This window comes from Oenanthe melanoleuca, chromosome 18 (assembly GCF_029582105.1).
Source record: "Oenanthe melanoleuca isolate GR-GAL-2019-014 chromosome 18, OMel1.0, whole genome shotgun sequence".
Lineage (NCBI taxonomy): Eukaryota > Metazoa > Chordata > Aves > Passeriformes > Muscicapidae > Oenanthe > Oenanthe melanoleuca.
Window position 1 is genome coordinate 2,827,448 of NC_079351.1, and position 14,023 is coordinate 2,841,470.

General features: G+C 37.8%; 1 protein-coding gene across 5 annotated transcripts in view; it reads right to left on the reverse strand.

The window, feature by feature from the left end:
• Nucleotides 1-14,023, reverse strand: part of CEP112 (centrosomal protein 112) — a 151,708-nt gene that overhangs the window by 110,147 nt on the left and 27,538 nt on the right. For 4 of the 5 annotated variants that reach the window (XM_056506104.1, XM_056506101.1, XM_056506100.1 and 1 more), the window contains 9 exons: nucleotides 13,323-13,409; nucleotides 11,407-11,506; nucleotides 10,170-10,288; nucleotides 9,088-9,231; nucleotides 6,796-6,950; nucleotides 6,355-6,472; nucleotides 5,331-5,426; nucleotides 4,507-4,566; nucleotides 2,245-2,324 (listed from right to left, as the gene is read on the reverse strand). In XM_056506104.1, the coding sequence (XP_056362079.1) occupies nucleotides 2,245-2,324; nucleotides 4,507-4,566; nucleotides 5,331-5,426; nucleotides 6,355-6,472; nucleotides 6,796-6,950; nucleotides 9,088-9,231; nucleotides 10,170-10,288; nucleotides 11,407-11,506; nucleotides 13,323-13,409 (959 nt within the window). The remainder of the gene's footprint in view (nucleotides 1-2,244; nucleotides 2,325-4,506; nucleotides 4,567-5,330; nucleotides 5,427-6,354; nucleotides 6,473-6,795; nucleotides 6,951-9,087; nucleotides 9,232-10,169; nucleotides 10,289-11,406; nucleotides 11,507-13,322; nucleotides 13,410-14,023) is intronic. The other variant, XM_056506103.1, reaches the window with a different exon arrangement.

The window sequence follows — 14,023 nt, forward strand, 5'->3', positions numbered from 1 at the left end:
TGTATATCATATAAAAGCACATTTTTGAAAAAATGTTAATATTGTCAAGACCCACTGGTGCTGAATGAATGGCTTGAGCTGCAGAAAGCCCTGCAGGATGGGCAGTTCCTCTGTCCTGGGAGTCTGTTCCACCCCTGGGCAGAAATGCAGAGGTCAGAGCCAGAGCTGAAATCCCAACCAGCAGAGTATGAGCTGGGCTGGACTAGGGCACTGCATTTCTGCAAATACCATCTTTTCAGGATCCTAAATCCATCCTCATGGATCTGCCAACTTCTGTCTCCAGACAGAAAAAACACTTGAAAGCTAATTTTTATTTCTATTCAATTACTTATTAGCATTACTAATCCCATTATTAATCTTAAAATTAACCCAAAACCCTGTTATAAAACAATCAAAAGAGCAGTAGTATAAAGTTTTATTAGAGTAAACTATCTCCACAATTAAACATTTTCCATTTCAACTGGGAGAGGTATACATGTTTTAATATTAGAAATCTATACATTATTTTCAACACCTTGAATCAAAAAAAATTAAATGAAAATAAAAAAGTGCAAGAGAAACAAAATGCCACAGGACATGGAAGTGACTCTGGGAAAAATACAAGATCAAGGAATATTCTCATTTAGAGGGGACTCACAGGAGCAGAAGCAGCTTGTACTAGGAGAGACTCTACAAACCATTCAGGAATAGTTGCTGTGGGGGGAACAGCAGAGGATTTTTAGCCTGTTGAGCAGCCCCAGGGCTCTCCAATCCCAGGAGCTGACCCATCCCAGTTTTGGCCACAGGATTCACCCACAGGAGGCACAAACTGGGGCTGAGCTCTGTCAGCACTGTTTGAATTCACGGCCCTTGGAGCATCACCAGCACTTAAAACTCGACTCTTTCAACTCCTTACTCCAACTCCAAGCTACACCTAAGCTTAAATACAGCCAAGGAATAGCAGAAATAACTGAGGACATCCTCCAAATCCCCAGCAGCTCTCAGATCCTGCCTGGAGAGTTTCCTCTGCACCCACGTGGGGACCAACCCTGAGAGCCAGGGGCTGCAAAGCCAGACTGGTTCTATTAACATAAGTAAGTGCAAACTGACACATTATTTGAAAGATGTGGAAGAAAATTAATGCAACTTCATTATCAACAAATCAGATGGTAAAATACTAAAAGATTAAGTGCAGCTGATAACAGTTCAACCTCCCCAAAATTATAAATAATAGTCAGTGTAAAGAATTTAAAGATTAAAAGCTGGAGTTTTTATTAATGTCTGCAGTGATTTAAGATAGTCTCTATTTATGCCAAATACCTCAGAGATTATAGAAATAAAGAAATACAGACTTCAGCCCTGTCACTTTTATGGAATAAAAGTATCTTTACTTGCCTCTCCCAGCCTAGATAAGGTACATTGTGATTAAACTGAATACTTTTAGCAAATAACTTCTGGTTTGTTTCAGAATAATCTGTTTCCCCTAGAAATTACTTCCACAGCTTTGACTTTAAACTGGATTAACACATGGAAAGAATACTTTACATAATCAAAAATGGAAGGAGCATAGCAAGAGCTGATCTTGTCCTATGTGCATCTGCTGCACATAAACCACTCCCTTGCTCAGAAAACATCAAACTTGGTGCATCCTGATTAGCTGTTCATGGACAAAGTCAGGAAAAAATCCTGTTCCAAGTCAGTTAATGAAAGCTGTTTGCTACAGAGCACTTCTCCCAGCCTTGGATCCATGTAAAGAACAAGTACTCTCACAAAGAAGGGTTGTATCAAAGAGGAAAATCTGAATTAGACTTGTAATTTGTGGGTATAAGACCTAAAATATAAAATCAGAAGCATCATTTACTAAATTAAAATATTCTTAAAATAAATACATCTTTCAATTTTTTTCAGTTTTCTAAAAGAGCCCAAAGAAACAAGTCTTAGTTTTGATCATTTGTTTCCTATGAATACACTCTGCATTGAACCTGGGTCCATTTATTTGAGAGGGCAAGACCAACTGACATCATTAACCTCAATTCTGTTTTATTCCCATCACTTAAAAGTCAACAAATTTCTTACTTTAAAGTTCTTACTTTAGCTTTTTCATTTTTCTGGCTGATTAGAACCCTGAAGGTGCAAAAACAGGGGAAAAACTATAGGAGGGCAGTTAGATGAGATAAAGCATAAGTTTATTTAATAAATAAATATTAATAAATAAATATTTTAAAATACCAGGGATAGTTCAACAATTATTCCATATTCACTTACTTCAGAACCTGTTCCAGGTGGTGAATTTTCTTTTGAGCATCCCCTCTTTCTTTATCCAGATCATTCTGAATGCCATGAATCTGCCATTTAAGGAAAAAAACACCATATATTTTAGCCACAACAGTGTCTGAGTTAAAATAAATCAATGTTATTTTAAACTCTAAAAATTATTTATCTGCATATTCCTTTTCCACTGATGAAGACAGCCATCCATGGATTTCTATAATTATGTGAAATGCAAGAGCAGAGATTAACATTGTACATTGATACATTCTTTATCCTAAATAATAATGATAAGAGAATAATTAGCAATAATAATCCTAAAAATAGTTACAAAAACCTTTGAATTTGGCAACTTCCCAGGCATGGTCCAAGCCACAAGTTTTTGTGATTTTTTTTTTTGCCAAGGACAGGTTAAGTCCAAGAGTTTGTACATAATCCAAGAGTTGCATTGCTTTGGAATTTAAAAGGAACAACGTGGGGATGGGACATACAGGAAATCCTTTATCCACCTACAGTCATTTGTAATGCTCCAGGTTGTTAAGACAATTAAAAAAAAAAAAGTGTTTTACTAAGTGTGTAGGCAAGTGACAAAAATAATTCAGAGATTCTCTTCTGGAACACTAAGCTGGGTTCCCAGAGCCCCCAAATCTATCAGAGAATAAGGAAACTATTGCCAAAGCTGGTCCAGTTCTGGATATTCAACAGGTGGCTTGGGAATGGCTCTCAGGAATAATCTGTCACTCTTCTGGTGCTGAGCTCAATGCTTGGAAAACAAGCAGTAGATTATTTATAAAAAGCAGGTGTTTCCTTGGCTTGTAAAGCCATTTAGCCTAACTGGTTCCTGATCCAGCAGATAAGGACATTTAATCAAACTGTGACATTTAAGGTTCCTACCTATGATTTGTTTGATGTTTGAGTATCCTCAGAGGCAACAGCCACTGCAGACTCATAAAGATTATTAGATAATGGGTAGGTTTTTAAGTGAACAGATTGCAGCAGAGACTTCACAGTTCCTTTACTTGTTTTACTATTTTATGGGCCAATCCATCCTGGTTTATGGATTTATATCCACAGATTAATCACAGGTATTTCTCTTCTCGTCCTTTCTCAAAGTTTTGTGTTTGAAAACAGTTACACCAGAATTTATGGACAAACTGCTGTCCAGTTATCTGTAAAAAGAAAGGCTCTGCTTCCTTGTTTACTGATGCAAAATTCCAAGTTCCCTCTCTGGGCTCACTGGTTGGAGGCACTGCTGACACATTCTCAGTCCATGTTTAGGAGCTTTCTCCCATAAGATCCTCAAACCTCAGTCAAACTGTGACGATATATTTTTTATTTTGCCCTGCAAATCACTCAAATCCTGGGTTTTTCTTGAGTTCAACATTTATAAAACCATGACTTGACTAAAAAGACAAACGTAGGCCAGGTTTAAACCAAGGCAGATCCTGGAACAAAGAATGTTTTGACTTCAAGTCAGCAGAAGGAACTAACTCAAACCAAAACCTCCTACAATTCATGTCACAAGTGCTATTACCAAGTGACAAGTAGCTGGGATCACAATCCATTATTTTATGTTATAAATTTGCCACATTTGGCAATGACATGTTTGAGTAACACATCCTTTCAATTAAACAGGCATCCAAGGCACCCTCTGGCTGCACATGAGTTGCACATATAATGTCACTAAAATTGAAGTTTAATTTGAAGCCTATTGATGTTCCCAGTCTAAAAGAGCAGGCAGGATTTGCAAAGTGCTTTAAGATGAAGTGTTTCTGATGAAAATTACATTTTTTACTTTAAGTTTCTGATGTAAAAACAATGCCTGTTGACAATATCTAGAGAACACGTGGAGAAGGATGGAGTGGAGATATTCTGGGGAAAAGGAGTATGGGAGAACACATGAGCAGTGGCAGGGGTCAGTCCAGGCTTGATCCAGTTCATTATCCTTTCAAAAGCAGCAGCTGCCACCACAAGCAGTGTACACACACAGGACAGGCTGCCATGGGCACTTTTTTGGGAATGCCATCCCAGCCTCCATCCCTTGGCAACAGGTTCCTAAAATCAGAGGTGATATCTCTGTCCTTAAACAGCTGTGCTTAAAACCTTCCTTGATTTTGTCAAATTTCTTTTCCAAACCTTATGAAGTGCTTGGATTCCCAAATTTTACTATTTGGGGGTTTCAAAATTTAAACCTTTAAGTCCTGTACAGAGCAAAATTGGAGGTGTGCAGAAGATGGGAAATTTTCCTGGCAATATTACCTGTTTCTCATATGCACGCTGCATGTGAAGCTTGTCCTGCTGAACCTTGTATTCCTGATCCTGCAGAGGAAAGGATGTGCATTCTAAATAAACAAATCTCATTTTTCTTTCATTTCAGAGCATTCATCAAACACAGACATTAGCTATCATATAGAACAGTCCATTAAAAAAAAAAAACAAACAACTTTATATCATCGTGGAAAAATTTTCAGACAGAGAAAAAAATTTAACCAACACCAAATAACACAACTATCTCAAAAGTCATGATTCATGTTTGCTAAAGAGAAACAGCAACTTGTTCTCCTGAGCTATTAAAATGCCATTCTGTACTATATCAACTGTGAAATGAAAGACTTTGGAAGCAAAGTAGATGCCAAAACTCAACCAGGACTGATACATGATACAGATGTGGAACTCATTACCCTGAGATAGAAGGATTAATTTAAATGCCTACAGGAAGACAGAATATTGAACTGTGCAAATTAAAAACAATTTTAAAACTTTAAAAATGTTTACAGTTTATGAGGAAAAAAAAGATATTCATCATTCTTTGACAGGCTTCTTTGTCATCCAGCAACAGAGATTTAAACTCTTTTATTTAACATGTGAGCAAGAAACAGCCAGAAAACTTCTGTGAAAATTCTGCTCTTACCTCTCTTTTAGCCACACTTTTTAAATCAACCTTTAACCATATGTGACATTTCATATGTTTCCATTAATAAAACAGAAACAAGCAGGCATGGTATATAGAAGTACATTTAAGGATGGATATCTAAACATTTAAATCATCAAATAAAGTAAAGAGAAAGAAAGTCAGGGCTCACCCTCAGCTGTTGCTGCCTTTGATGTTCAGAGTCCTGCAGTTGTTGTTTCAGCAGAGCCATTCCACGCCGTAATTCTGCAATCACATCAGATGCCTGCTGGGGTTTAACAGAAAAAGCATTTTTTGTCTTGCACTCCTCATTAGCTCTTTTGCATTTTTAAATTTATTTCTCTAAGGTTCCCAGAAATTGGAAAAATTATCAACTTGGGAGAAAAAAACCTGTATGAGTTTACAGCTCTGGTGAGCTTAGAAATGGAAACAAAAGCACAAAAAATAATCCCTAATAATAAAAAATCCCTACTAAAATCTACTAAAAATTGGTAGGAAAAAAAATACCTTGTAAATGAAATGGAGTAAAGTATCATCAAAGCTCAGAGAATTTCAGCAAATAAGCACCAAATACCCCACTTGTCCTATGGCTGTATGGATCAATAAATGGTATTCAAAACTTCAGTCTTTACTATAATTATTTAACTTTAAAATCACTTTGAATATATACCATCTCTGTATACCAATGCATATTGATAAATATCAACCTGACAGATGTTCTTCCAGAAAGTAACCAGAGTTATTACAGTTTGGGTGAAACCTACCCTTGCAAAATACAAGAATATGTCCTTAAACACATAAATATTTAACACAATGTTCAATACTATGAAGCCTGCAGGATTATTTTATTCCTGGAAAAAATATTTTCTATCATGGAAGAGGCTTTATGAAAACATTAAGTCTTTAAGGGTGTATCCAGAATTTTTACAGGAGCACAAATAAAATCAGGATGTTAATTGTTCTTTATCTGAATCAGCTGCAGAAATGCACACACCAGATGACCAACCAACTTCAGATGATTTTTCAGTCAAATTTGGGAATGAAAAATTAAATCCCAATTTTATTTAAACTTACACTCATGACTAACTTAAGAACTGAGCAAATCCTTGGATTTATTCATAAGCATCATATTGATAGTGAGGAGAGCAGTTCAGAAATAAACCCCATTTTCCTGCCTGTTACACCTGGCAGCATACCTGAGCTTGTTCCTGCTTTATAACATCTCTATCAACATCAAATTTATTTTGTAGCTGCTGAAGGTTCTCCTGGTATTCCTGCATAATCTGGTCCTTGTCTTTCTGAAGTAAGTTGTACCTACAAGAAGCAAGCAAACAGAATATGGAAATTGCTTTCATATTTTGGCATTTTACCTGCTCAGTAGCAGTTCCACAGAGTCTGCACGTCTGCCACGTGCTCTTGTCACAGAATGAGCTGCTCATAAATAATGGAAAGGTGAGACACTCCTCAAGGTGGTGGTTTGGGTCACTCTAAATGAGTCTGACACCAATTAATAAATTTTCATGTGAGTTTTCTAATGTCAAACATCATTCAGTGTGTCCCTGGAACAAAATTAATAATGTTTGCTTCTGGAAATTCCATATCCTTCAAAGTTAAAGCAGCAATTGTTACTGAATTACCTTGTTCTCAGCTCCTGAAGCTGGGACCAGACCTCCTGGTAACGCTGTTCTACCACAGTCTTCTCCTGGGACAATTTCTGACGTTGTAAATTACTGTTTTCAGCCTCAACAGTCAACTGCTGCACTCGGGCCCCCAGCTTTTGGACTGTCTCATTCTAAAAGAACAGAGAACCACTGAGAAAACCCAGAATAAATGAGGGAATACCCCAGTTATTATTCAGTAGCCTTGAGCAGTGAGGCTCTCTGGTGATGCAGAGACACAAGTTACAATGGCAAAGCTGTCATCAATCACAACAGTAAACTCTACATTGTATATAAAAATAAATAAATCTTCAAAATGTGGGTGTTTATTCCCCCTCAAAGTGACATCTCTTCTGCCTTGTGCAGAACAGCACATGCAACTGATTTTCAAATTACAAATCCTTTAAAATGGGAGAGAAGACATTTCAATGGAAAACTGCAATGGATGATAATATACATACAGCATTTTTAGACTTCCCAAAAATCTCATTCAGCAATTTCCTTTCAGTAAATCACAAGCATCTCTCAAAAGCTGTATCTTTTCCCTGGAACTTCACCTCACAATATAAACAAATCTAAAAATGAGCAGAGCAAGGACAGGCAGGTAGCATGAGACCACTCTAGGCCTTCCCATTCTTCCCTAAATTTATGGTAATAGGAAGGGGAATGAGGGAAGAACTCCCCTGGGGTCAGAAAATACCTAGAGTAGGTATCACACTTATTTTTGCATTAACAAAAGCCTGAAGATGAGGGAAGTGGAACAGAAATTTCACTCACTCTTAAAGTAAATAAAACCCCAAATATCTGCCCTGTGCAGTCAATGGAGATGACACAAACCTGAGCCAGTGACAGAACCTCACACAGACAGAGAACACCTGAATGGACACCTGAGCTCTGGCCTGTGCCTGCAGAGATTTCAGTAAAACTCTCCATCAGAGCCCAGCTGCTCAGTATGGGTTTGGTTTGCAGGGGCAGAGGGTTGTTTGCTTTGGGGACTTGGGTTTTTTGTTTGTTTTGTGGTTTTCTGGGGTTGTGTGTTTGTTTTGGTTTTTTTTATTTTAATAATTTAAAAAGGAGTAATTTTTAATTATACCACTGAATATAATTCCTGGCTGGCCCCATGTCCCTCAAGGAAGTTCATCCTTGCTCAGGGTACAAACCCCTCCTCATCAGCCCTATGGCATTAATGAAACTGTTCAGCCAGTTCCACTTGCTAACAGCACTGGCATTCCTGACAACATGAAACTCTGAACAGGGAAACTCTGAAATACCAACAGAAAAAAGAATTTAAAAATCAGGAGAGAGAAAGGAGAGAGAGAAAAAAAGAAAACTAATTTCCAGTGACAGTCTAGTCTTTCATCTTAAGCCCTGCCTTGAACTCTACCTTGTTTAATTATTAAATCAGAAGCTGCTCGGCAAGATCTGTCTAGTTTTGATGGTTCTTAAATTCAATCTTGCTGACAGACTGTGTCCATTTTTCTCTGTATTTACTGTTACCTATGACATGATCTGAATGTTAATTTTTAAATTCAACATTCATTAATAAAGGAATAAATTTTGTTTGACATTGTCTTTTCACTCATTGAATTTTCCCCACACCTCATCCTGATGAAAACTACAGGATGCTTTTCTCAGGTTACTTGTTAATTTTTTTGCTTTTTGCATCATTTATATAACAGGGACAAAATCCAAATAATACCTAATTATATGCTTATAATTACTCTAGAAAAGAAATGCAATAAATTAGAATAATCAATACTTATTTTAAAATCTTTTTAATGTCATCTTTCATCTAACAGAATGCTCAGTTAAAGAGGAGGTGGGTGAGTAAAAAATCATGGTTCTATGAAAACAGACGTAATATATAAATTGTCTACAAACCTGCAAAAATAAAAGTTCTGCTAACTTGAATCAAGTATTTGTAATTAAGGACTGATTCTAAGGTATCAGTGTGACATTGATTAATTTTATCTGGGGAATGAAATTTTTGGTTGGACTGGCTGCCAGGACAGTGCAGGAGAGAACAACTGCATTGCACTATGGAAAATCAGAATGCATGTGCATGAATAAAGAATCATGGAATGGTTTGGGTTGAGAGGGACCTTAAAACGCTCTGATTGCAGCCCTGCCATGGCAGGGACACCTTCCACACCTTCCACCATCCCAGGCTGCTCCAACCCAGCCTTGGGCACTCCCAGCCCAGCTGAACACACAGAACTGGAGCATTTGAAGAGCCCCTTGCTGTGGTGAGAGGTTTCCAGGCAAACCTACAGTTGACTTTGTCTGCTGCAAATACTCCTCCTCCATCTTGGCCAGGCGGGCGTTGGTTTCCTGCAGCAGCTCCTGCATGTCCTCCATGTGCTTCCTGCGGATGGTGAACTTCTCCTTCTCCATCTCAGCCACCGTGTCGTGCAGCTGCACCACAGAACAGGCACAGGGTCACCACTGGCACCCACAGCCAGCACTGAGGAGGGTTATCTTATCACAGCACAGCAGGATCAATGCAAAGCCCAGGTATCACACTCTGTCCTCTCTGAAAATGTTGTTTCTCTAAAACAAAAAAAGATTTCCAAGGTGCCCAAGGCCAGGTTGGATGGGGCTTGGAGCAGCCTGGCACAGTGGAAAGTGTCCCATCCCCATGTCCCTTCCAACCCAAACCAGTCTGGGATTCTATGAAAAAAAAAAAAAAAACCCAAACAAAAAAACACCCAACACTGGAGCCTCTTCAGCACAAAGGACAATTTATGATCCTAATTTGCATTTAAGAAGACAAGAATTAAATCCAACTTCATTTCTACATGCAGGGCTGCAAAAATATTAAATTGTACAGAAAACTTCATGAAGGGAAGTGGGTCTGTCCTTTCTGTGACCCTCCCTCTCCTGAGAGGGGGAAGCAAGACAAATACTGACAATAATCTGGCCAAAGGTGACACTGTCTCACAATAAACATGCTCTTCCCTTTGCTTTGCTGCTGTCTTCAGTTGAACAATAAATAAAAATACATTGAAGAATTCATGACCCATTGCAAGACTAAGAGTTCAAAGGAATCACTGTGACAGCAGGTAGCAGCAGGTTTACCCAGATTAAAATTCCATGTCAGGTCAACCAGAAATAAACACTTCCCTAATACATCCAGAGACTTGCCAGGAGGCCAGATGAACCCAGGAACAGAGTGACCAGCTGGGTGTCAAAGCATCAGCAAAAAAGAGTCTTGATTACTTCAGGAAAAAATAAAATCATTGCAAAAACCATCCCTGAAACATATTCTGTATATTTATTTTTGTGATTGACAAAACATTATCCCAAGTAAACTCTGCACAAGTCTGCCAAAGGAGGGAAGTATTGTTCTTTACCCTTTTCTCCCACTCATTCTTCAAGGTTTCATTGCTTTGCTCACACATCTTCTTCAGCTCCACAATCTGCTGCTCCTTGGCTTCTCTCACAACCTGGAACTCACGAACAAGGGTCTGAACTGTTAAAAATGGGAAAAAAATAAACAACCATTCAAGACCTGTGGGATTTCTCAGTGTTGGCAATAGGTACAACTAGTTTATGTCAGTTTTTCAGCTGATCTGATGGTTTTTGGTTCTTAAATAATGCATGTGCTGCTTTAAGGTGTAGCACTTAGATTCTGTGTCATTACAAGGTGTTCTCTCTTTTCTACTTTGTTTACAGAATATTTCAGAGAAGTTTTCCTTCCTGAAGGAGCAAATATACATCAGCAAAATTCTGTATAACCTCAAGTAAATGGTTGTTTTAACCTGATTTCATGAGCATCCTTAGGGGAAAAGGTTCTTGTGAAGGTTGAATGCCCAAGATGTACACGAAAATGAAGTTCCCCAACTTAAATTGCAAGTGATGGCATCACCATTAGTGAACAAAGCAGGTCCATATTCACACTTTCACTTTTTTTTGAGGATTTTAATTACCTGGAGCAGTGTGGGCAACTCCAACTCAACCTGTTCCAGCCAAGAACAATCACCAGCCCACAGAGAGAAGCCCCAGAGCCCTTGTTGGACAAATTAGTTTCCCAAGGAGCAGGAAACAGAAGACATGGAACACTCTCCCTTTTTGTACATAAGATTACCAAACTTCTGTATTATTTTCCAGTGTGGTTTAGTTCAAGTGGACTCCAAGGAATTCTGAAAGAAACTAACATTGAAAAACTGCTGACAAGCCACTCTCAGGGTGAGTTTGGTACTCGTGACACACTCAAGACAACCCATGTTTGAAATCTCATGCCACAATAGTCTTAAAAATAACCCATTGTGGTTTGATTAAAATGTACTGAATGTATAAAGAAATAAACTTTGAGCCAGGGATTCCAAAAAAAAAAAATTGAAATAAGTGGCCAAAATATTTCAGTGGCATCAAAGAAACTTTTTGGTGACATTCATAAAACCTGTGTTCAGTGTAATAGATCACAGGCCTCTTGGAACCTTGGTTGGAACAGCAGAGACAACTGGACAAGAATCTCAGAATCTAAAGGAAAAAATTAAATCAAGAGCTGCAAATGATGAAGAAAGGGATGTCTGCAGAAGGAACACACAATGCCACCACTCAGAAAACAGCCATGAGGATAAAAATCACCTTTTTTCTCCAGTTTTCTTATTGTCTCCTCAGATTCTTTTTGTTTCTTTATGTAGGCAGATTTCAGCACATCTATTTCATCATTCTTTCTATCCAAAATCTGTAGAGAAAATTTAGAATATTTTAATATAAGCCCAAAACATTCCAAACTGCAACCAGTTCACAGGATACACCCTGGTCTGCAAGAAGTGCTCAGGTCATGCAGGACTAAGTGATTGAACCTAAATAATTTTTCCAGTTACAACTGCCAAGACATAAACAAAGGACTGGTTTAGACAAATGGAGGAAAAAGCAGATTTAAAAAAAAGAATTCTATGTTTTTAAGGTGAGGTTGTTTTGTTTTCTTTTAAACCTGGGCAAACCCAGTGTTGCTTTTGTTGAGTTTGGAAGTTTCATGGTGCTATTGCTGCAAATAGTAAAGATTTTCATACTTATGTTGCCTAATAGTATTTAAAAGCATCTAAAATTCTCAGCAGATTGAAGAAATATTTAAATAAGTTGGTGAAGTTCATTAGAGTCTTTTGTGCTTCACCAATTGAAATTCCTCACATGGATCCCAAGGAACAATGGACTGGAAGTATATGAGGGTAACTACACCCACATTTCTGTACAGGCTGAGTTTGGAAAGAAAAAAGCTTGAGTATTTGCACACTTTGAGATAGTATTTTAATTTAAACTTTGTGTTTAAGATAAAGATTAAAGACACAGAAATTTTATAACAGTGCCCCAAATCTCTTATCAAACAGAAGCTTTCATCTTAAAACAATATTACTCCATCTGCAATAAACGTTTTGTGTCTTTAAAGATTAATACGACACTATTTAACCTTTTCTAAAATATCCAACGTGATTAAACAACTTCAAAAGACAGAATTCTAACATCAGTTAGGAAGGGATGACAACTCAAGGGATGAGAAAGCATTTAAACTATTTCTTATTCTCACAAAGCTGTTTCCTTTAGACTCACAGCTTTGCTCACTGCTTCTGCTCCGAGGCCTTGAGAACAGATGAGCCAAATGTGCACCTGACCAAATATTAACATCCTCTCAGAAGGCTTTGATGTGTCACAGAGCTGTGTCAAGCAACTTCCTCCAAGGCTGTGAGTCAGTCTTTAGGAAACAAAGCAGAGGCACTGAGTGATGCTGAGCTTCCAGCAGGATCTGCTGGGATTGGGATTCCTGCTCCATGCCCAGGATCTGAGCCCTGCAGGGACACCTGGCACCTGACAGGACTTCACCCCACTCCCAGAAATGGGATTCAGGGTAACACTGAGGTCTGGGGTGGGTATAATCCTGGAGTGGTGCTATGTGACAAGTAAAGATAAACCCTGTGTGACTCAGAGAGCTGGTGCCACGTTAGTGCTGCAAGGACTGAGAGTGCTTAACATTTAAAAATGCAGTAAGATAAAGAAAGGGGTGTTTGGAGAGCTGCCTCTGCTCCAAAACAGTGTCAAACCACAGACAGGGCAGCAAGCACTGCTGCTGGATGAGCCTGAACCCAAGGAGATATCCTTGGGTTTTCCTACTGTTATATTTTGCATTTTCTCCATGAAAAATTAATTTTGTTCAGATTCTTCTCTAACACAAATGTTTTCTCTCTAACAGAAAAATCACGAGTTTATGATTTCCCACAGAAGTTGTTATGCTGGTAAAATAGGTTGTCTTGTTCTAACAAACAAATTGCCTTGTATTTTCATCTCCTTTCTGTGAGTGTTTTCCCCTCCCTAAGGATATGTTACCATAAAATATTCTGCATTCCTCTCAGTTTATGCTGACTGTTACCTACAATTCGACTTCCACTGAACATTAATTGCAATTGTGAAGAAGTTAAAGAACAACTGATAAATATTTATGATAATCATAGTCTCTATTACTGTTTAATGCACTGCTTTTGGAAAAAAATACAAACATTTCTTACCTTTTGAACATCAGCATCGTGCTTCTGTTGTAGCTTCAGTTTTTCTTCATGAAATTTACCTTCTGCTATTTTCATTTTCATTTCCAGCTTTAAAATCAAAACAGAATAGACACATAATTTAAATAAAGAATAAATTACACTAATGACCTTTTCATAACTTTTTAATTATTCATTTATGTCTTTCAGAAGGCAATGGGAAGTCATGAACAAAGAAATCTCATGAAAAAATCTATATTCAGTTTCTCAGTATTTTTATACAATTGTTACAAAAGATGTCATCCTACAACATTTCTTCAGAAAAATGGATTTGCAGGATGTTTTAGTTGGCAATAAACACAACTGCTACTGCCCAGAACACGTTATCAACTTTAATTTAAATAAACACTTCAGAATAAAACTTTAATATTTCTGTTAATATACCAAGTTTGGTAAACTCATTTCCATTTCTTCAGGCAGGTGTTACATTTACACAAAGAATGTCCTTTAGCCCAGATGCACGTTTGTTTTTGTTTGTTTTCTACTATTCACTGAGTTCACACTATAAACACATTTCCTTTTAAAGGTGACTTATGATGGGATTAAGGCCTGGATCACTGAAATACATTTCCTGTTCTGCCTGTGTTTGTTCAAAGCTGTACTTGAACCCCTCCAACACAAAAATACATTGCCAACTCTTACTTAGAGTCTAAGTTTCCACCTTT